Genomic DNA, 24,058 nt, shown 5'->3' on the forward strand with positions numbered 1-24,058 from the left:
GGGTCAGAAACCGCGTTGCTAGGGAAAATCCGGAAACCTCTGAGCTTTCCACCTGCACTTTTAAAAAGAGAAAATGCCACATTGGGGGTGGGGCTAACCCATCCTCTACAGCAGACCCTCTGTGAGTCACTCACTGTCATTCACCTGTGAGGTACTCGGTTTTTTACCAGCAAGATCCAGTCTCTTGGCCCAGACACAACCTGGCAGGCCAGAGTCAAATCAAGTTCAACTGCCCCATCAGGGGGAGAGCCCTGAGAGATGGTTTCAGCCCCTGATGATAGCATGTGTGTAATTCTGGTTTTATCATTCTGCCCCCAGAGAAGGAAAGTGAAACAGACCTAACAAGAACAATGCTTGATAAATTTGTCCTTTATTTTACCGCATAAGTCATACCTGCTATATTTCACAACACACTAATTTTTTCTTTTCTTCCTTCCTCCCACCTATCTCCTGCTACTTCCCCAGAAGCATAAAGCTTTCAACATCCTGCTGTCCATTAGCATAAATAAACTCATGCTTTCACAGTATAAATAGGTTTGATGCTATATTTGTTAAAGACTGTGTTACCAGAAGGGATAAAAATATTCTTGAGTGACAGGTAGATCATATACTTCAGAGACAGTAACATGCCTTTATTGTGGTTCCCTGAAAGTCAATTATTTTAACCGTAGATTAAAACCTCAGGTCTCAGCCCAAGTCACATTTCCACTTCAGAAATTGTTAAACCATACAGTGTCTCAGAATGTGACCCTTTGTGTTTTAATTTATTTTTTTCTGTTGCCAATATATTGTAAGCAGATCTAAAAAATGAAAAGGATGAAGTGCCATTTAAATTCAGTCTTCGCTCTATGAGCCGATGGGTAATGTTGTTATACGTTTTCTCCTTGTTTTTATATCTCTGTTGTTAATTTAAATTTTATGTAACATTTATACAACAGATCAGAGAATACTGGGCTAAAAAAGAACAGAATTGGCAAGAAATGGAAATGAGAGATCTTCGGCGTCTAGAAGAATTGAAGAAAATAATGGCTGAACAGTCGGTAAAAGACAGAGAAAGGTAAAAGAAAAAAATTAAATTGTATGGTGATGGAGGTAGTGGATGCAATCTTCTATCCTGTGTTAGGATAAACAATATCAGTAGGAACATTTTTTATACTTAATATATATTTACAGTATTTATAGTCACAAATGGGTAAACTGATACTTCTGACCTATTTTAAACTCTCATATTCATACATGAACTTCTAGTTTTTTATTTTCTTCCTTAGATAGTTTCCTAGTTAAAACCCTCACAGAAGATTCCATAGTATCTGATTGCCCACTGTGTACATGAATGATACTGGCTGCTGCTGTCACTTAATATTTTGACCCAGAAAGAGGAAAGCATTATTCAGATGAGAAGGAAGGCCCACTTACTATAGCTGAGGCCGGGGAGGACGATACACAATTACATTGTGCTGTATGGTATTCACTGTAGTATACTTCATTTTTCAATACCTAGGTATAGAAAAAAACCTGAATTTCCTAGAATAATATTTGTTTGTTTTTGAACTGGAAAAAAAACAAATTTCCTAGAATAATGTTTGTTTGTTTGCTTTTGAACTGGAAAGGACATTTGAGATCAACTAACCCAATCTCCTCATTCTATGAATGAGTCTACTGAGAAATTAAAGCTATTTTCCCAATGTTACTGTATCAATCAGATTCAGTGGAAAAGACAGAGACAACATAGTAATTTGAATAGGAAAAGCTTTAAATAAAGAATTATTCATTCTAACAGAAAAATCTGTTACATAAAGGGGTAAAGACAACTTTAAAAACTTTATCCCAGGGATAAAGGAGGGTTCCCTAGAAAGAAAGAAATTGGAGGTTTGTCTCCCGTCCCTCGGCATGGTTGGGATTCACACCTCGTTGTGGAAGGTGTGGTGTGGCCCCTGATGGTGGAGAAGTTCTCGGATGGCCTCCTCAAGGCCTTGTTCACAGTCAGCCGGCAGGCAGGAAACCCCCTCCTTGGTGCAGGAGGCCAAAGCTGGAAGCCAACCCCTGGGGTGCTTGTGAGACTCCATGGAATCTGACCATGGGAGAGCCTCTAAAATCTGACGGGCACCTGATTATGAGGTGCCATTGGCACTTCATGGGCACAAGCACCATGGGGTGTCTGTCACACATGCCACTGGCCGCCACGTGGTGGGAGCAAGAAGGGATGAACACTAGATCCGGGAAGGAGAACTGCTTTCTTCTTTGGCGTCCTGCCAGCACTCCTTTCTGACATAACATTGTATGAGCTGCGAGAGAGAAATATTACAGGGTTCAGCTCTTTTCCCAGAGCAGACAATGAAGGGTGGATTTGGAGTTGAGAGACAATAAACTGGTAATTGGCATAGTTGTCTACTTTTGCTAGTTCCTGAGTGGGCTTTCACAAAAGGTAAATTAAGGATAGATCTTTCATTTCATAACACAAATCACGATAAATATTCTTTATAGTTAGTCAATGTAAAAAAAAATTGCCCGAAACTATATACTTCCTGTTCAATTTTGCTGGGAACCTAAGACTGCTCTAAAAAATAAAGCAATTTTAAAAATTGCTCCTTAGACTTATAAATAACTTTGAAGGTCTTACCATTTGATGCAATGGGGTTCACTTGTATCTAGGAAGCTTCTGGTGTGACTTGTGAGACAGTCATTGCAGACTCCAGTCACAAGATTGGGGAGTGAATCTGGAGTTCCGGATAGATGCCAGGAAATCCCTAAGGATTTTCTAGATGAAATTCACATTATTTTCCAGGTATCTCGGGATTTTAGAGTTCAGTTTAGTCTATTATAAAGAAAACAGAATATAGCAAAGTCCAGGCTCGAGGCTAGGAGGTGAAGCAGCCAGTGAGAAACCGATTAAACAAGCACAAACCAAGAGATGAGTGGAAATCAGAAGACAGGCCATGCCACGGGTCAGAGACAACAACTCTCAAACAACCAAGTACTAAAGGACAAGGCCAAGGTGACGTTCAAAAGGCGTGCTGGATAGTCTGAAACTATGCCGGGGAAACAAAAGTGAGCCACAGGAATTGAAGCAGGTGGAAAAACAGAACAGATTCGAGGTCCCAGCAGCTAGGGGACATTATCTCATAGAATCTCTCCTCATAGCCCGGGGTTTCTTTGATTACAGAGCCATTTTAGTCCTTTGCTTCCTGTCCCAATAATTATCAAGATTAGCTGACTCAGAACTCCGGTTGAAAAGAAGAAAAGTCAGATTAATCTGCATAATGTAACAGGATAAAAATAGGCACATTATAACAAAGTACAAAGATTACTAAGGACTAGGCACCAGACCATGAGGGTTTTAGTGTTAAATCTTCCTGAATAGTGGGTGACCTAAGGAAAAGCGTTCTTTTCACCTCTCCAAGGCTCTGTTTTGTGCTTTGTCAACGTTAACTGGATGATCTCTGTGAGTTAAGTGAGCTATTAACTCTTAAGGGTCTATGATCTGTATGTTCAGCTCATGTGAATTGTAGATTAAGACTATTATGAATCCAATATTTGCATGGAAAATCCATGAAAAAGGGCATTAAAATATTAGGATAATATATTAGGAAATAATTCTCAGAAAATTGTGGGTGATGTAGATAAAAGAATAGACCTCATTCTGCGATTTAGGGAAATAAAATTCAGCATATAAAAATTGCTGGTGGCTTTTTCTTCTGAACCCAAAGTTGAATTTTTTTATAATCATCCTGAAACTAAGAAATTGGTTTGATTAGTTAAAATGTTTTTCTCCACTACTGAAATACAATTCACAAATCTCATATTTGATATTATACTTGTAGGCACATTTTTCTCATGTCAGAATAAGAAGGCTTGAAACAGTTTTCAGATTTGTTAAAAACACACACAGCCTTGAGGGTTTTGGAAACTTCTGCTCTTTATTGTCTTTTTTATAATTCTAAAAAAGTTTCTTGAAAATAATATTCATAAATTAGGACATATACTAGGTTGAGTCATAAGCAAATTTCACTTTTTTGTGTAAAAAATGGTTAAGTATTCACAATTTCATGTGGTTCAACATAATTTTTAAAAAATAGCAATTCATTTATTAATTATATTTCCCTTCTCATTCGATTATCAAATGTCTTTTGCCCTCAACTTTCTACTGAAATTGTTGCCAAAGTTTTCACTACCCTGCTAATTTCCGGATGCCTTATTTTCATTTCTCAACATGCTGTAGAGGTTAAAAGGGAAGGCTCTAGTCTAGAGTCAGGTTCTTGAGGCTAGAATCCTGGCCTCAACCCTTTATAGCTGTATGCACTTGGCTAAGTCATTTAACTTCTCTGAACTTCAGTTTCTTCTTCTGTACAATGAAAGCATAAATAGTATATACTTCATAGAATTGTTGCAAGGGATAAAGGAGATATTGAATTAACATACTTCCTGGAACATAGTAGGTATTCATTAAATATCAGTGATTACTATCAATTGACTTTTGAAAGCATGAGACACCTTCCAACATAAATTTTTTCTCAAAATACATAAGCATTTGAAATATTTTAGACACAACATGTAATATGAGGACAGTCTTATCCTAATATATAAAAATCCTGGGTCATAACAACTGGTCACAACCTAGGCTCAACCAATCAGAAGTCAGTCCTGCTTCCGCTGTAGGCGTGGCGCCCCAGCACTGACTGCTGAGGGGGCTGCGAATCAGGGTCAGAGAGAGGCCTGAAGAGAGAAGCAGGGACTGATCTGTTGCCTCTGTGGCAGCTTTTGATCAGCACTTGCCTCTCTCTTTCTCTGCCAGGCTGGCCAGCAGCCACCCCTCCATTTCTCTCCAGGCCTGATCAGAGGCAGAGATGCTGACTGGCACAGAAACTGACCAATCAGAACCAAATCTGGGTGAAGTGTGAGGAGCCAATGGCTGCCTAGGAGGTGGGTCTTTTGATGCTGACTGGCATAGAAACGGACTAATCAGAAACAAATCAAGGTCAACGGTTAGGAGCCAATGGCTGCCTAGGAGGCAGAGCTTTTGATGCTGACTGGCATAGAAACTGACCAATCAGAACCAAATTGGCCAGCAGAGGAGGGCAGTTAGGGGCAAGATCAGGCTGGCAGGGAGGGCCATTGGGGTGAGATCAGGCTGGCAGGGGAGGACAGTTGGGGGTGAGGTCAGGCTGTCAGGGGAGGACATTTGGGGGTGAGATCAGGCTGGCAGGGGAGGGCAGTTGGGGGCGAGATCAGGCCAGCAGAGGAGGGCAGTTGGGAGCAACCAGGCCAGCAGGGGAGGGCAGTTAGGGGCGAGATTAGGCCAGCAGGGGAGGGCAGTTGGGGGTGAGATCAGGCCAGCAGAGGAGGGCAGTTGGGAGCAACCAGGCCGGCAGGGGAGGGCAGTTAGGGGTGAGATCAGGCCAGCAGGGGAGGGCAGTTGGGAGCAAGATCAGGCCAGCAGGGGAGGGAACTTGGGGGCGAGATCAGGCCGGCAGGGGAGCCCAGTTGGGAGCGAGATCACTCAGGCAGAGGCAATTAGGGGCGAGATCGGGCTGGCAGGGGAGAGCAGCTGGGGGCGAGATCAGGCTAGGCAGTTAAAGGTGATCAGGCAGGCAAGCAGGCAGAGGAGTTAGGGGCAATTAGGCAGGCAGGCAGAGGCAGTTAGGGGCAATCAGGAAGGCAGGCAGGTGAGCAGTTAGGAGCCAGTGGTCCCAGATTGTGAGAGGGTGCAATATGGGACTGCTGTGGGATTGGGCCTAAACTGGCAGTTGGACTTCCCCCAAGCAGTCCCTATTGGAGAGGGTGCAGGCTGGGCTGAGGGAACCACCCCCTTCATGCATGAATTTCATGCACTGGGCCACTAGTAACAAATAAAACATTGAAGTTAAATCAGGAGCAACCTTTGATCATTATCTTCATATAATCTCTTCTGTAGAAATTATTTCTGTTATCAGTTGTTTAATACATAGGCATATATATACATATACATATATACCGGTGTATATACATGCCACCTATGTGAACCTACATAAAAATGAATTTAAAAACAACAAAAAAACAATATATTTTATGATAACATACCACTATATTAGCTTTGGCTATCGTAACTGGTGACTTAAACAACAGAAATTTATTTTCTCACAGTTCTGGAGTCTAGAAGTCCAAGATCAAGTTGCCAGCATGATTGGTTTCTGGTGAGAACTCTATTCTGGGCGTACAGACAACAGACAGCTGTCTTCTTGCTTTGTGTTCATACAGTGGGGAGAGAGAGAAGCAACTAACTTTATGCCTCTTCTTTAAGGGCACTAATCCCATTATGAGGGCACACCCTCATAACTTCATCTAAACCTAATTATTTCCCAAAGGCGCTACCTCCAAATGCCATTGCACTGGGGGTTAGGACTTCAACATACGGATTTTGAAGGGACACATTCCTTTTATAGCCACCATTTTTGTGTGGGGGGAAGAAAGCATCGATGTACATACAAATTAACTATGTACTATTAATACTGTTTATTGGTTGCTGCTGGCATATAAAGTTTTTGTTCCAATTAGGAAAGCTGCTTCCTTCTGGTGGCAAAGTGTTAGAAGTAGAAAATTAGAAAAAGGAAAGACTCCCGAACCATGGGACACAGCTTGACAACTACCGGCAAAGCTGGACATCATTCCCCATTTCTACTCCTGGCTGGGCATCACTTTTGCAAAGTACAAAATGATACACGCTATCCTTGCAAATAGACTTACTCAATTCTTTTAAAATATTACATATTATCCATGTTTCTTCTAAAATTTAGCCATCTGGGATTTATTTTCATGAATTATAGGAGCTAAGTGTCTATCATTTTCATTTGAGATAGCAAGTTATCTCAACACCAATTATTTGATGATTCATTCTTATCCACTAATTTGAAATGCCACCTTTATCATATATTACACTCCTAATTATGCTTTTCTATGCATATGGACTCTTGATTAGATGAAATAAAACCGGATCTATAGTTATATTTTCACATGCTATTTTAATTATTCTGTTTGCTATCTGATAGAGCAAGTGTTAACTCATTGTTCTTTTCAAAAATACCTTAATTATTAATGTGAAATTTCATTTAAAAAATCCCTTTGATTTTTTGCACTGAAATTTTGTTAGGGAGAACTGATATATAAACCAAATTTAATCTCTAATCTAGGATCATGCTTCCAGAAGAGCTCTTCAGTTCAAATCCTCTTGTAGGTTCTTTAGAAAATTTCATAGCTTTTTGTTGTCATAGTTTTCTGGTGAAGGCTTGGATATTATTTTGGAATTAGTAGACTCCCAAGAAGCAGATAAAAAAAATTTTCTTGCCGAAACCGGTTTGGCTCAGTAGATAGAGCGTCGGCCTGCGGACTGAAAGGTCCCAGGTTCGATTCCAATCAAGGGCATGTACCTGGGTTGCGGGCACATCCCCAGTGGAGAGTGTGCAGGAGGCAGCTGGTCGATGTTTCTCTCTCATCGATGTTTCTAACTCTCTATCTCTCTCCTTTCCTCTCTGTAAAAACTCAATAAAATATATTTAAAAAAATTTTTTTTTTCTTTCGTAGCTCTGTCAGAAATAATGTCTGAAGTGGGAAGTGGCAGTGGGTATGTAGAGGTGATAGATGTTTATAAAATATTTAGAGTAGGTAAAATATGGTGGCTCATTTCATAGGGACGGAGTTGGAGGACAGACAGAGAAAGAAGCATGATCCTTAACCTTATTGAGCTTCCTCTGCCCTTTTGGGTTGAAAGCTTTAGTTATTTTGTTTTCAGTCTCTTTTATTTTCTAATAAATGTATTTGTCTATGGGCTTTTCTTTTCTCTATATCTTTGGCGACATTATACAAGGTTTGACATATGTTTTTATTTTCTAATTACTAAATTTTTACATTTCATGTTTGATGTCCTAACAATAAATGGATAGATATTGGGGTGCTTGCCAGAGGTGAGGTTGCTGATAGTGTTCATTTTCTACAGCTCTACTTCCCATGTCATTGCATAAAAATGTGCAGAAATTCAGCTTGCTAATGGGAAGCAACTAACACTGCTACTTAAAACGTGTGTGTGTGTGTGTGTGTGTGTGTATATATGTTTTTAGAGAGAAAAAAAGAAAGGGAGAGAGAGAGAAACATCAATGTGAGAGAAATATCGATCAGCTGCCTCCTGCATGCCCCTACTGGGGATCACGCCCACAACTCAGGCATGTGCCCGAACCAGGAATCAAACCGGCGACTCTCTGGTACATGGGACAATGTTCAACCAGCTGAGCCATACTAGCCAGGATAACACTGCTACTTTTATCACTAAAGACTTTATTGAAGAGTAACTCATATCATAAATTCCCATTTTAAGTGTACAATTCAATAATTTTTAAAAATTGAATTTAGCAAGGTCAGAAGATACAGGACCAATATACAAAAATCAACTGTGTTTTTTATTAAACTTAAAAAAATATGTATTTTTATTGATTTCAGAGAGGAAGGGAGAGGGAGAGAAAGAGATAGAAACATCAGTGATGAGAGAGAATCATTGATTGACTGCCTCCTGTACAACTCCTATTGGGGATCGAGTCCACAACCCAGGCATGTGCCCTGACTGGGAATCAACCATAACTTCCTGGTTCATAGGCCAACACTCAACCACTGAGCCACACTGACTGGACTAGATTTTTCTTTTTTTATTACAAAATACTATTCCACTTCAGTATTACTTTAAAAATCTGTTTTATAAGGCAATAAATAGTTTTTTTCCTCTTGGGAGAGATGAATATTAACATATGCAAGATGATAAAAAACAGGTTCCAAATTTATATAAAGTATGATATCAAGTCTATAAAAGACTTTCATTTGTACCAAGGTCAAATATTCACTCACACCACTCCCAAATGTGTGAAGAATAGTAACTGATCTCAGCTTTTTTATGAACCCCCTTTCTTCAGGGTAGTGAGGAAAGATGAGAACTTTTTAATTAAAAGTATCTCAAGCTCTTCCATTTTGGGTCATCTCTATCTCTTTGAGGGTAAAGCACAAACTCTCTCCTGGAGGTCAGGCCACCTCCTCCAGTGGAAGGGAGGGTGCGGGGGGAGAGGGCAACTGGTCAGCCTGCAGGTTCTGACACCTCTGAGGGTCTTCATCACTCTGCACTATTTCACCTCATCCCTTTGCCTCCCAGGGTACAAGGCAGTACTATCCAATAGAAATATTATGTGAATCACTTGCGTAATTTTAAATTTTCTAGTAGCCGCATTTAAAGATGTCAGAAGTAAAAGGTGAAATTGACTTTAATAATAAATTTTATCAAACCCAATATATTTAGAAACATCCTTTCAGTATGCTATCAATACAAAATTATTGAGATATTTTATGTTCTTTTTTTATATGAAGTTTTGAAACCTGCTGTACATTTTACACTTTCAGCACATTTCAATTGGGAGTAGTCACGCTTCAAGTGCAGAATAAGCTCATGTGGTTAATGCGTAGGGCTTTGGCCAGCGGAGCTTATAGGGAAGCTTCCCAGCCTCCTGGCGATGGGGGGCAAGTAGCTGCTCCTCCTGCAGATTCTGACTCCCTTCTTTTACATAAATGTTGAACCCTGCTATTTTCCTCTTCTTGCATCTTTCAGTGTCTTCACTACCCTTGCCGGGATGTCCATGGCATCTCTTGTATTAGGATTGGCATTGGGCCTTATGCAATTCATTGGTAACATAACTGGACCTACTCAGTCTTAGGGTGTGGGCCAACATGTGCTACTGCTGACCCTGCCTCTGGTCCTGAGATCCCCTCCTGCAGGTCTTACAGCCCTGCTTTTCCCAGCGCGTGCCTCCAATTAGACCTTGTGCAAGCTGGGATAAACGAATGTTTTCTCATATAATTTCTACTGAACACCCCTTGCGCCTCCCCTCTCCCCCCTCCGCTTCTGTTTCACGGAATGCACGATTTTCCTGGGAGGCATTTCACACCAGGAAAGTGGGGGACCAGCCTGTGTCGTTGGATGCTCCCTTAGCTATCTCAGCATTTCTATTTAGCCTCCAAGCATCGCAGTGTGACCCACGACGGTGTAGAAAGTGATGGAGCAGGTCTGAGAACTTCGCCTACTTCTCTTTTCCATTCCAGTGAAGGCCAAAGGGAAACACGATTTCCAGGAGAAATAAAATAGATGAAGTTAATATTTTCAAAATGTTCTTTCTGTGATATCCATGTCAAGAAAAAGTCTGGAAAGAAACATAGCCCTATGATAATCGTTTTTGTCTCCAGGTAATGAGATGAAGGATAGTTTTGATTTTCTTTTGTATATTTTTGTATTTTCCACAATGAGAAGACATATGTGATAGTAAGAAAAACCCATAGTCATTTTGAAAATAATAAGTAAAGCATACTTTTCCATTTTCATTGGTTGTTTGAATGTGGGCTTGAAACTGGTAGGCAAAGTGGAAAATAATGTACAATGTATAAAAGTGAATATACTACTCCAAATATAAGGGTATTAAGGAGAAGATACCTTTTTCAGGTAACAGAAATCATTTTCAAAATAGATATGAGAACATAGGCTCCTCTTCATTTTCTTACCATAATGTTTATAGCTTGTGTTGTCTAATTTCTCTAATTCTACACTCCAGGTCCTTTTCTAGCCACCCCACCGCCTCATCATTTGAACTCTTAAGGGCTGTCTCTACAGCCTCCTTCCCCACCCACAGCCAGAAGCTGAACTCTCTTCTGTCGCAGACAGCGGTTCTTTCTTTCCTTCCAGCAGGGCTGTGAATGTGCTAGTTCCCCACTGTCTTCCCACTGGTGTCTGTTCGGGGCCAGTGTCACAGCCGTAGTCACTGCAGTGTGCAGCCCTATAAGCTGCGGTGGTTCTGTGATATTTATGTTTCTTTTGTTTGAGGTTAGTTTTAAAAAATATATATATACAGAGTGGAGCAAAAGTAGGTTGTGAGCACAGTTGTGAATATGCGAAACACAGAATTTACTCTTGCATTATTATTTTTGTATTATTTCCCATGCAATCAACTGTAAACCTACCTTTGCCCCACTCCGTATGTATATTTTCTTTACTGAGCATTCCTTATGTTAGATACACACAGGGAGGCGTAGAAAACAAGGACATGTAATGGTCAGACCTCATTTTTGTATCTTTTCTTAGCATCGTTGCATCCCATTACCACTGAAAGTTGCAGAGTAAACCAACAGAAATAAGATCACCCTTCCTCGCACCGAGGCCTCTCTCCTCTTGTTGTTATGACATTTTATAAATGCTTGTTAGAATGTTCAATCCGTAACGTTCTGAAGTTCAGCTCTTTTGCAGCTGACATGTACACTCCTTTCTCTGTACAGGGTGTGTTTTTACAGGGGTAGATAGGATTGTGGCATTTCAGTTCTATTCATTGCTGTTCCTTGTAAGTTAATAGTCTGCCTCTCCCACTTACCTCCTTTGTAATAATTTTAATGCATTTAATTTTTTTTCACTATTATACTCTAGCTAATATTTTTAAAGATTTCTAAAGGCAAATTTACTTGGCCTGGAAATTCCTCTGGATATCATTTCATAACCAGAAAAAACTGAATGAAGTTGGGCATAACCAACAGCAGGAAGGTATGGGTTGTTAAGAACTTTATTGGTCAATGTTAATGTAAAGCTAGAGCGGTGATTCCCTTCAATAGAGTCACCTGGGGAGCTGTCTAAAGTCCAGATGCTCAGGCCAGGGACCCCTCCAACTTAATCAGAATCTCTGGCAATGGTGTTTCTGCAACAATTTTTGAAAGTCGTCAGGGAATTCTGAAGTGCAGTGAAGTTTGAGAGCTAGTGCACTAGGGTTCTTTGCATGTTTTCTGAAGGATGGGCCCCTAATCACCTATTCAGTTCTTGGGAAGATCGCACTTTTGGTAGAAGTGCCCCTCATTTCTCTTTTCTCAATGCTATACCCTCACTGAAATCGTTCAGGTAAGTCATGTGAGTGAAACTTTCCATTCATTGGAAAAATTCTAGAAATCCTCTGCAAGGGCAAGCCTTGGGTGTCTCTCTCCAAGCAGAGGTGTGTGTGTGTGTGTGTGTGTGTGTGTACACAGTGCACATTTAATGGAGAAAGCATTGCTTTCTATAGTAACAAACACTAGTTCAGTTATTGTTTTCCTATGTTTTAAGACAATCAGCATTTGAAGTTTAAGATGGCGATGATCATTGGGAAGGAAGACACTGGAACCAGCTGCCTTCCTAGCACTAAATTGGCTTTGTTAATCCAGTGTGTGCTTCTGGGTGCTTGCCAACAGCGTGAATGGACAGTTATTGCATTTTCTAAGTGGTAAAACCAGATGTTTCTCTCTATTTCCCATGTATTTTCTTAACAATATGCACAATTCAGCATGTTTTATTGGGAGTCATGAAGGGCATTAAAAGTGGGTTCATAGTTTAATCTTTGGGATTTTTAGAGCACGCTCAGTAAAGTGAAGTCAACAGAGACTTTGCAGACATTTGTCATGTTTTTGCCTCTCAGCATGAGATTTCCCCAAATCAGTGGAAATGCTTTTGTTCATTAAATCTCTGTCAACCAAATCTCCATTCCAAGTGGAGGTGCCAAATGATGTCAACCAGGGATTACTGGGAGGCATTAAACAGATATAATTCTCAGTGAGTCTGTCTGTTTTGCCTTTTAATGAAGTTAGAAATGTTTCACAAATTAACATTAATTTAAAAGATTAATTTAAAAGACCCCACTGATAGTCAACATGCCATCTTCCAACCGTAGAGGTAATTTTGTCAAATAATACTAACGTAGAACCTGCTCATCAGTATAACATAACTAACTATGCCATGTGTGTGTGTGTGTGTGTGTATTTTCATATGTTGAGGCATGAATACACAGATTATTTGGACATAATTGTAGTGGTCCTTGAATGGATCGGAGCTGACAAGCATGATTGACAGAGGGAAGCTAAGAAATTTATGGACAAACAATGTGCAGTTATTTTAATGTGAAAATGAACAAGCAAGCGTGTGCCAGTGGGCAGACGGAGCAGCAGCTGGGCAGACAAGCTCAGCCGAGGTCATTCTCATGGTCTTGGACGACAGCTTACCTCCTGAGGTATGCAAGTCCAGCTTCAGATCTGTGGTCTTTTCCAAACCACCGGCAATTAGAGAGGGCCTGTTGTTTGGTAGTTCAGACTGCCTTTACTTTATTGTTTATGGCTTTGATGTTCGATTTTAGAAATCTTTGCTCGTTAAAACACTACTGGACTTCTTCTGTATGCCATCTTGATCTTTCTGTTGCAGTTACTTATCTTTACTAGTATATGTAAAAGCCTAAGCAACTGAACAACTGATCAACCGGTTGCTATGACATGCATTGACCACCAGGGGGCAGATGCTCAGCAGGAGCTGCTTCCTGGTGGTCAGTGCACTCCCACAGAAGGAGCGCCGTTCAGCTGACCATCAGGCGCCAGAGCAGGGCTCACGGCTGGCTGCTGCAGCCCGGAGCTGCAGCAGAGTGGCAACGAGCCTACCAAGCAGCAGCGGCAGGCGCAGTGGGGGCTGGGATGAGCAGGAGTGGCAGGCAGGAGTGGCAGGCGGGGTTGGACTGCTGGTTCGGCCTGATCCCCGCAGGCCATGCCAAGGGACCCCACCAGTGCACGAATCAACATAAAATGGAATGTCATAATGTGTGCGTTTGGTAGGAGCAGGCAATATTCAGAAACCCTTTATAAACATTTTTATGCAAAATGAGCATGATTGAATCATTTTAGTGCCTACCACTATTTTTCTTTCACATGCATGTGTCACTGAAGTGACCACAGATGCTGTAATTATAAATGGAACAGCTAGATGCTCTGGTCTTTTCAAGAACCAATTATCTCATATTTTCTTCCTCAGAAACGCAGACTTTTATCTTGGCCCATAATTAGTGCTGCAGCCATATAGAAGGTTTTTTGTGGGGGGCATTGGGGTGTTTGAAACTGCATTCTCTTTCTCCACGTCAACATGTACACCGCTCCTTAGCGGTAAACGATTTGCTGTTCCTCTTCAGCTGCAAAGGGGTGCTGTGCTCTCCAGTACCACACACAGTATTTGTGAATGAAATGGCGGCAGCCACTGTGTGTGTATTGATGTCTCTGCCACGAACCCCTTACGTAGGGAGTTTTACTGAGCACTTTCAGGTAATGAAATATTGACCTTTCAGACAAACTCTAGGAAGATGTTATAAAGCTGCAGGGCTAGGTAGGCAGAAACTTAGCAGCCATAGTCGCATGAAGGAAGTATGAAGCCATGGGTTAGGAGAAATATAATGGCCGCTTTATGAAGCGCCACGATTGTAGTGGGTACAAAATAGCTTCCAGCATTGATGTGTATCCTTTGTTTGGAACTATTGCAAAGCACACCCACACACAGAGCAATCAGGTAATGGTTTATTTAGTTAGTGAAGGAAGCGTGTTTACAATCCTACTTTATATTTTTTACAGTCTTATTTTATATATTTTAATATGAGTTTTATAGAATCATATAATTTTAAAGCTGGAAGGAATCTTGGAAAGCATCCAGTCCAGCCTCCTTGTAGTAACTAAGCGTTCTGGTTTGCAAACAAGAGAAATCATTTTTAGTTGAATTTTATAGTAAACATATTTTACTGAAAGATATCTGGGTAGCTCACCGAATCATCTGTGGAACCAAGCTTTGAAAATGGCTGGGAAGATAAGGAAGAGTCAAGACTGTACCCCGATTTCCTCCTCAGAATCATCCCAGCGAGTCCAACCACTGACCCGGATGGTCTCCTCCCCTGCTATCCTGGGACTCGGGACATCACTGTTGCCAACACTGCCTTCGATCATATTCCTGCTGTGCGGCCACTGCCCATGGCCTTGAGTCTTCGCAGGCCCTGCTTTTCTGCATCCCTGGCTTCCAAGGGAAGGGTCTGCTGGGCTGAACTCAGGTCAAATGCTCCTGTGTTAGCTGCAAAGGGGGCTAGGAAACAAGTATCTGTCATCAACTGACAGTGTGCCTTCTTCAGAAGAGAAAGGGAGCTCAGAGCTGGCGGGGGGGGGGGGGGGGGGGGGGGGGGGGCGGCCAGGAAAGAGTGCCTCCTGCAGTTCACAACTGCTTGGCAAAATTAACAAATACCCTTCTTTCTATGCTAAAACTACCTAAAAGTTTACTTTCACTTAGCCCTGTGTAATTTTACCTTTTATAACTCAAAACATCTCACCCCATTTCTAAAGGGAATCAACTCAAGGTCTCATTTGTTACAGCATCTAGCTCTCAATTCGAGATCTCTACTTGACTTTCCCCCTATTATCCTCTAGTCCTGTCATAATCCATTTCAATATTTCATGACCTATGGGCAATATTTTAAAGTTTACCACCAATAAACATGCCTCATGTAAACTAGTAAGGAAAAAAACGGGGAAGGAAGTTGGCAGAAAATTGTGTGTTTGTGTGTGTGTGTGTGTGTGTGTGTGTGTCACATCAAGAAGGATGGACATCTTCCCTCTCCTTTGATAAATGGTTAGGATCACAATACAAATTTATAATTTCCTCTCTCTACTATGCATTGCATATGCCCTTTGCTTTCAGCCAGCATCTTGGCTGGGTGAGGTTCTTACTCAATAGGCTAACTTCTATCTTAGTTTCTGAGGGAGTGGCTTACTTGAGGTGGCTTTTCCCACTGGGCATGCCATAGCAGAAGGTATCCTGGGAGTTCTTTGGATTCTGTCTGCTTCTCCCTGCCTCTGTTAAATCACAGCAGTCCTGTTTCCTTTTGATGGGCCATTGTTCAGCCAGCACTGTAACTTCTTTTCTATCTATTTGCTTAGTTTGATAAACCTCAAAAGGCAAGTACTTCATCAGCTCCTAATTCAATGTAACCATGCTTATCCTCCTGGTGAAAGTATTAGAAGTTAAAACCAGCAGAGCCTAAAATCTCAGGGATGGGGAACAAATTTTACAAATGGGTCTTCAGGGTTAATTATGGAAAGCACCCTTCTCACTTGTGCTTATTGGCCCACCTACTAGTATGTACATCTTCTGTCAGTGTTGAGAAACAGAATCATATGTGGGTCACTACTTCAGAACAAAACCACTCCCTATAAAATAGCATCCAACTTTACACAGTACTATCTCCAAGCTCATAATGTACCTAAGTCTTCAATAGGCCATCCCTCCACTTTATAAGGACAGCAGCAACGGGTGATGTAGTGAGTCCCTGGGTGTCAGCTCCTTGCCCTGCTTCTTCTCCCTAAGGAAGAAGCGCTGTCCAGTTGAACACTCTCAGTGCACAGGTGATGCAAACCTGGTGAATAGGGAAAGAAAATCCAAATTCTTTTTCTGCCTTTCCCATTATAAAATGGTGAGATATAATGTTGTAACCAGCTAACATTAGGCTAATTTCTCCAGAACATTATACCCTGTCAAGAGCTCAGAGGGACGGTGAGCAGTGCATAGCTTCTGTGCCTACTGCTGGGAGCATTTTATCATGACCCCCCACTGAGCAAGTGCCAGGCTGCTGGGGAAGAAAACTCATGCACACGAAAGATAATCTCTTCCACCTCAGTCTTTAGATCACTTCCAGGCAGTATTCCTGCACTCTGACCAATCCCAACAGGTCCACCCACATCATCTCTCTGAGTCTTCCTGTCACAACTCCTCCAATCATATCCCCTCAGTGCCCCTAACCAGTTGGCCAAACCATTAACTAGTGCCCACAAAATATTAATCCAGCATTTATCCGTTTACTCGAAAATATTTATTGAATAGCTAACATGTACCAGTTACTAATCCTTTACCTCAGGTTAAGTGAAGACTGAGATATTGCTCTTGAAATCATACCCACACGGAAAATTTCCCTTCATTGCCACCTTTCAAGGACACCTTAGAGCAGCGCTGTCTGCCATAGCAGTGCTCTCGTCTGGGGCCAGTATGTGTAGACCCAGCTGTAAAACTGGCTCATTTTTTTTATTATTCCTCACTCAGCTAGTCATTGAGAATGCCCCAGGGGCCACAGGTGTGGGTTCAGGGAGGAATGTCAGTGTGGAAGGAGCGTAAGCCACCTGTTCATGTGAATTACCCGTGTCTTCAGTTCATGCTCAAGTCCAGCCCACTCTCATGTTGTTAGTCTGTGCTGTTAGTCACTCCCAGCCTTAGGGCCAGGTGTCTCAGACAGCACCCCACTCGTTTTGAGCACCCAGAGTCTCACTGTGACCTGGTGTCTTAAAGGCAAAAGTCCAGGTGACACCTCATCTAGTTGTTCTGAGGGATAAATTTGAACAGGGAGGCACTCACTGTAATGCTTATCACATTGTATCTGCTTGACAAATGATAGCTCCCATAATACTTACCAGGGCCCAACAACAAGCCAAGAGCTATTTGTTACTCCCTCTGTCCCATAATAATAGTAGCAGTTGATGAATGTAATTTGTCCCATATTAATAGTAGCAAAAGAAAATAAATATAGAACACGACATTTGTTATCAAAAAACTAGATTAAATTAAACAATAAATTAAAAATAGTACTCCTAATTTTTATTTTGAGTGTTCAGATAGTTTCTGGACTTTTCTATAATTTCGTTACTGCATTTTAAACTTGTAGGTAGGATCCCTTGGCTGCGAAGCTTTGCTTTCCCTGTGTGCGTGAGCTTACAGTTATTGGAGCCATCGTTCTTCATTGCTTCCAGCATAACTTGTTGAAGTGACAGAAAAGTATTATCCAGTATTTAGGGGAAAAAATTATTAAAGGCTAATATGGTGCCTCTTCTGCTAAGAGGAATATGTTTAAGTTTTTCAATTTTTTCTCCATAATCTTTGCATTCACGTCCACAGTTTTGTTTTTTCAAAGAATCAACATTAGCATAAGATTCTCCTGGACAATTATTTTCAGAAACACGTTTCCAAATTCTTGATATGGTCATTCTGTTGCACTTAAATTGTTTTGCAGCTAACGTAATTGCACCTTTCTGCAACTTTTCCTTTTTCTTTGGATGCATCAAGAACTGGACAATCGCAACTCGATCTTTGCTTGAAAACTCTCTTTTTTTTTCATCTTACTTTTACAATGGGTTGATATTCAATTGAAATAAAACAATTGATTTCGATCAGCGGATGAAATTAGAAAAATAGTTATAATTCGTAATAATTAGATTAACCTAAAAATTGAAAGATGTGTCAAAACAAATGACAGATGTCATGAAACATTGATTTTGATTGAAGGCTTTGCAATTTTGCGCTACAACATAACTTACAGTTGCATTCGCCAATAATTCCCGTTTAAATATTCACTTGCTACTATTATTATGGGACAGAGGGAGTAAAAGAAAATTCGTAACTCGCAGAGAAGGCATGAGTGTGCTGCTGAACTCTGAGGGTCTCTACCGTACAAGAACCTATCACGTCTGTTGGCGGGCTCTGTGGAACCTCTGGTCATCCAGAACTCAGTGCGCCAGCGAATCCACTGCATCACGGGCCAAGTGGCATTGCTGTCTCCCTGTGGCTTGGACCAGCTGGGCAGCTTGCTCTTGCTCTGGCTTCCCTTCAAAACGGCTAGCGTTTCAGGTCACCCATTCAACTGATCAGAGAGGCATTACCAAAAGCTGATTTTGCTGCCTTCAAAACCCAAAGAGTATCACCTGACATTGTGTTATTTTTACTGGAAAAAAGTACCATGTGTCTGTCATTTTGAACATGGAGGGTCTGTATTAAAGTCCCTATCCTGCCACATCCTGTTTCTTTGATGTTAGGCAAGTCACTTATCTTTCTGAAGACTCCTTACATGGTTGTTCTCAGAATTAAGGGAAAGAATATCTGTAAAGTACCTGGATTAAAATGCACACTCAGTAATATTCATTTCTCTCCATTCTCTCCTCTTTACTGACAATGATCAGCCAGCTGTGTCCTGGCACTTCAGATTCTGCATGTCCCAGATGGAGTTATTTATCACCCACTCCTGTCTGTGCCTCTGTTAGTGTTGCCTTTTTAGCAAATGACACTACCGCTCAGGTGACTCCTTCCTTTTTCAGTCTCCATTCCCATGGCAAGGGCTCAGTAAGTCCCTTGAATTTATCTTTTAAATACTGATCATCTTTGCTATCCTGATCATCCCACTATTTTCTCCTCCCTACAGCTTCTCTCTACTTCAGCTTTGCCTGCAATGCAAACACATCTAATCATGTTATTCTGGTACTGAAAACCCAAGATTAAGTTCAGATGCCTTAATCTTGCCTATGAGATGAGCCATCTTTTATCTGCTTCATGTTTTATATCCCACCTGACTTCTACCCATTCCATTCCTACCTCTACCAGCTCCTAAAGGGCCTCAGGATTTCTCTTGCCTCCACTGGCTCTTCAGACCAACTGATTCTTCTACCCAGAACCCTCTTGTGGTTAACTCCTACTCCTTCTTCATGTCTTTTCAAATGTAACTTCCTCAGAGAAAGCATCTCTGGCCCGTAGACAAGGTTGGTTCTTCTTGATATATGTTTACATGGTGCTTGTTGCTACATTACAAACCACTCATAACTTATTAGCATAAGACAGCATGTTATTATTGTGCTTATGGATTCACTGGGTTAGGAATTTGGTCAGGGCACAGACAGGATGGCTTGTCTCTGCTCCATGGTGTCTGTAGTAGCAGCCAGAAAGACGCAAATGGCTGAGAGTGAAAGGCTGAAATAACCCGTGACTTCTTTCATTTGGGCTGGGATGACTAGAAAACTAGGGGTAGCTGGGGACTGTCTACTGGAGCTCTGCATGGTCTTATGCATGAAGCTTGACTTGACTTCTGCAAAGCACGAGGTGGGCTCAGAGGAGCAGGACTTCCTGCAGGGTAGCTCAGGGCCCCATCACACAAGGCAGAAGCCTAATGACCCTTCATGTCCCAGCCTTGGAAGTCACATAGTGTTTACTTCTGTTTTATCTGTTGGTCAAAGTAGTTATAAGCCCATCCAGATTCAGGTGAAGGGAATTTAGACCCACACTTCTAATAGTAGGAGTACCAAAAGACTTGTAATCATGTTTAAAGACCATCATAGTCCCCTATATCTGCACAATATCAACTCTCAATCTTTTTAAATTGAAATTACTTGTTACGTTTTTATCTTTTCCAGGAAATTGTAAATTCTATGAGAGTAAAATCTATATCTGTCTTCACCACAACACCCTCATATTTGGTACATTGCTGGTAACTCAATCTCAACAAATAATTATTACGTGGAGGAATGAATATAACTAGAGTACACCACTACTAGGCAAATGGTAGGGCCTTGATTAGGGTTCGGTGATTGAGCCACACTTGTCTTTGTTGTGGTTAAAGTAGAAGAATAAGAAATTACCTCACTCTTTCAGTTATCTGTGGTTGCCTTTGTGTTTTTAACAAAAAAATAATGCCATTCCAAAACTTTCAAGCCTAATCGTGAAAGGCCATAAATCTTAAAAGTTATGTAGTTTAACGATTTTAATTTTTGAATCTCTTCTACTGCCTCTCCACTAAGAGATAATACATCCTAGCTGTGTATGTATCTCTCGGTGCTAAACTTGCTGTCTTCCAGAGCAGTCCGTTTCATCTTCAGGCAGCTATTGGATTTTTTGCTTTCCTTCTTTTTCTTTATTTACTTTTTGGTAGTAAGCCCAGCTCTGTCCCACTTACTTTCACACATCAATCCTCCTGCTATTGTTGAGATCATGTGGAACAAGTCTGAACCTTCTTTCCCTTGACAACCACTTAAATATTGAGAATTGTTATGTATTTTTCTTGCCCCATACATATCTCCATCACTATAAATCCTTTCTTTTATAAGCTCTTTTTGGAAGGATATGTTTTCAGCTCATTTGTCATTTACAGTGGAGAAGGGTTTAAGGGAAAACCCTCATCATAATTCACCATATATCATGGTTTAGGGTCACTATGGAAATAATATTATCAAAGGATATAAATTATTGTAAATAAAGGTTATAATGTAGGAACTTATTTGTATCAGTATCTAATATACATTTATTTAAATAAGAAAAGTTCATATCTTGAGGCAAGTTGATTTGATTGCACAGAGGTGTTAACATGAGATTGACCTGTCTAGGTAAAGGTCCAGAGTGCACAGGGAGTGAGGTGGCATCCTATGCAGAAGGAGAGAATGACATGCCTCTCTCTAGTCCAGGTGGATCCTGGGTTGATAGTTATTATTACTTGCTATATGGCTCCTCCCAATTACACTGATTACAAACTTGGAATGAGCCTTTCTATTTAGAGCAGCTCCTGGACTCTAATCTTGGAGATCTGCTACTGTCTGCTCAATGGCTTAGGAGCACAGGGCTGCTTAGACCTGTTACAGTGTCCAAAGGAGCCCCTTTCCTTCATCGAAGCCAAGCGAGGCAGCCAAAAGGCAGACAACAAAGGTGCACTGGTAAGTTTTCCCCTTTTGCTTTCTGGGTTGAGCCATATCAACCCCTCCTGCCTATTTTTTTTTTTTTGTATTACCTGCAAGCTAAGAATGTTTTTTACATATTTAAATGGTTGAAAAAAAGAAGAAATCATGTTATGCAAAACTATATGAAATTAAAATGTCTATTTCCATAAGCAAAGTTTTATTGAACCATAACTATGTCCATTCATTTGTCTATAGCTGCTTTTGTGTGCCACATGACACACACAGTGCCTGTGTGGCCCACAGGTCTGAAATATTTGTTATCTGGCCCTTTACAAAAAAAAAGTTTGCTGACCCTAGGTCTAGTGGGATGGTAGAAGGAAGGGGTATTAATGCTGTCGTGTAAAAAACAAAATTCTTTTTTTAATTGTTGATAGTATTAGATGTCCCCCATTCCCCCCTCCCTTTACCACCCCTATCATCCTGCCCCTACCCCATGCCAGGCCTTCCCTATACTATTGTCTGTGTCCGTGGGCTGTGCATACATGCATATATGTTCTTTGGTTCATCTGTTCCTGTCCTCTCCACCCTCCTCTCCTCTGAGGTCTGTCATTCTTTTCTACATATCCATGCCTCTGGACCTATTTTGTTCATCAGTTTATTTTGTTCATTAGATTTCCCATTTAAGTGAGATCATGTGATATTTGTCTATCTCTAACTGGCTTTTTTCGCTTACCATAATAGTCTCCAGGTCCATCCAAGTTCTTGCAAAGGGTAAGAGTTCCTTCTTTTTATATAGCCACAAAGTATTCCATTGTGTGTATGTACCACAGCTTTTTTTATCCACTCACCTACTGATGGGCACTTGACTATTTCTAGATCTTAGCTATTCTCAAAACAAAATATTCTTACATGCTGGGGTTCTATCCTTAGCTAGCCTCTAGATCACTGACCTGGAATGAAGGAAAGCCAGGAAAACTTGACATTCTGTCCAACCTAATGCACCATTTTCTTCCCTGGTTGCATTTCTTTTTGACCATTCCCTTTCACAGTAACGTACTTAGAGCTCTAGCTATGGTCTGATGCTTCCGCTGAAGCAGAACAAAATAAAAACTTCTCCAAGACATACATTCTAAGTAAGGTTGCCCAAAGTGGCAAAGCATTTGTGCTTGTGTACATGGATCACTTTTTAAATCCATAGTGAAATAATGATCATCTTTCTCTTTTTTCTTCACCTCTTTATTTAATTTTAAACTTTGATAAAATTTCAAGTCTAAAGAAGAGTTCCAAGAGTGGTACAAAGAATATCTACCAGATATACTAAGTTTTAGTATTTTGCCCTATTTGCTTTATTGTTTCTATCTCTCTTTTTGTCTCTGTCTCTGCCTCTCTCCCCGACACACATACATACATATATACAAACACAATGAGATGAAGAATAATTCCATAGTATTATCTAGCATTCAGTTCATATTCAAATTTTCCTAATTGTTTTTATTGCCTCTCCAACTAAGATAATGTTGCCACATAAAAAAAAAATTTTTTTTTGTAACCTTTGGAAACAGTACTCTGTACATCCTCATTTGGATATATTCTAAGGGGAAAAGCACTGGATAGAAATCCAAAACTTTATTCAGTAAGCTTTTAATAGTGGTAACATTGGTATCATGACCTGGAAATGTTTTACCTTTGTGGTAAGATAAAGTGTACAAATAAACACTTTATTATTAACAGAACTAGGACTCAGTGTACAAGAAAAGATACCAACCCTATATAATAAAAGGGTAATAGGCAAATTGATCCTAATGGCAGAACGACTGAGAACGACCAGTTGCTCTGACATGCACTGACCACCAAGGGGCAGACGCTCAATGCAGGAGCTGCCCCTTGGTGGTCAGTGTGCTCCCATAGGGGAAGCTCTGCTCAGTCACAAGCCCGGCTGATGGCTGCGAGCGCAGCGGTGGTGGCAGGAGCCTCTCCCGCTTCCTCAGCAGTGCTAAGGACTGGATAGAAATCCAATAGTGTTACCACTATTAAAAGCTTACTGACTGTGGCTTAGGCCTGCTCCCCATGGGAAGCAGTCAGTCAGACATTCCCTGAGGGGTCCCGTGCTGCCATAGGGATGTCTGACTGCCAGCTTAGGCCTGCTCCCCTGGGGAGCAGGCCTAAGCTGGCATGTAGACACCCCCAAGGGCTCCTGGGCTGCCAGAGGGATGTCTGACTGCCAGCTTAGGCCCAATCCCCCCAGGGAGCGGGCCTAAGCCAGCAGGTGGATATACCCCAAGGGATTCCGAATTGCGAGAGGGCACAGGCTGGGCTGAGGGACCCCCCAAGTGCACAAATTTTAATACATCAGGCCTCTAATATTATATAAATTTTTTAGAAATATAATATTGTAAAATGAAAAGATTAATAAAACTTGTGATTTTTTTTCTTTTTTCAAATATTTTTTTCTCCCACTGGAAAGGGTCACTGAAAGGGCCTACAAACAATGACACTTCAGAAGCAATGAGCATTCCTAATATGGATTTTAAACATCTTTTCACCCAAAGGAATCAGGGCTAATTGTAAAAAAAAATAATAAAAAAAATAAAAAATAAAAAAAGTTGATTCCAGGTCTGGAGTAGGAAATTTGCAAGGTAGCCTTAGGCTATTGTATTGTGTCAGCTTATAAAGGTTGAAGAAATGATAGTTTTAGAAAACCACATTTTTCAATTCCTCATGTAGTAATTCAGACAAA

The 24,058-nt window shown here is 40.9% G+C and overlaps 1 protein-coding gene across 1 annotated transcript in view; it reads left to right on the plus strand.

The window, feature by feature from the left end:
- CCDC148 (coiled-coil domain containing 148) overlaps positions 1 to 24,058 on the plus strand; it is a 223,726-nt gene that overhangs the window by 166,508 nt on the left and 33,160 nt on the right. Inside the window, exon 13 of the mRNA XM_081095906.1 lies at positions 939 to 1,057. Within this exon, the coding sequence (XP_080952032.1) occupies positions 939 to 1,057 (119 nt within the window). The remainder of the gene's footprint in view (positions 1 to 938; positions 1,058 to 24,058) is intronic.

The sequence above is a fragment of the Myotis nattereri genome, assembly GCF_964212035.1.
Source record: "Myotis nattereri genome assembly, chromosome: 7".
Lineage (NCBI taxonomy): Eukaryota > Metazoa > Chordata > Mammalia > Chiroptera > Vespertilionidae > Myotis > Myotis nattereri.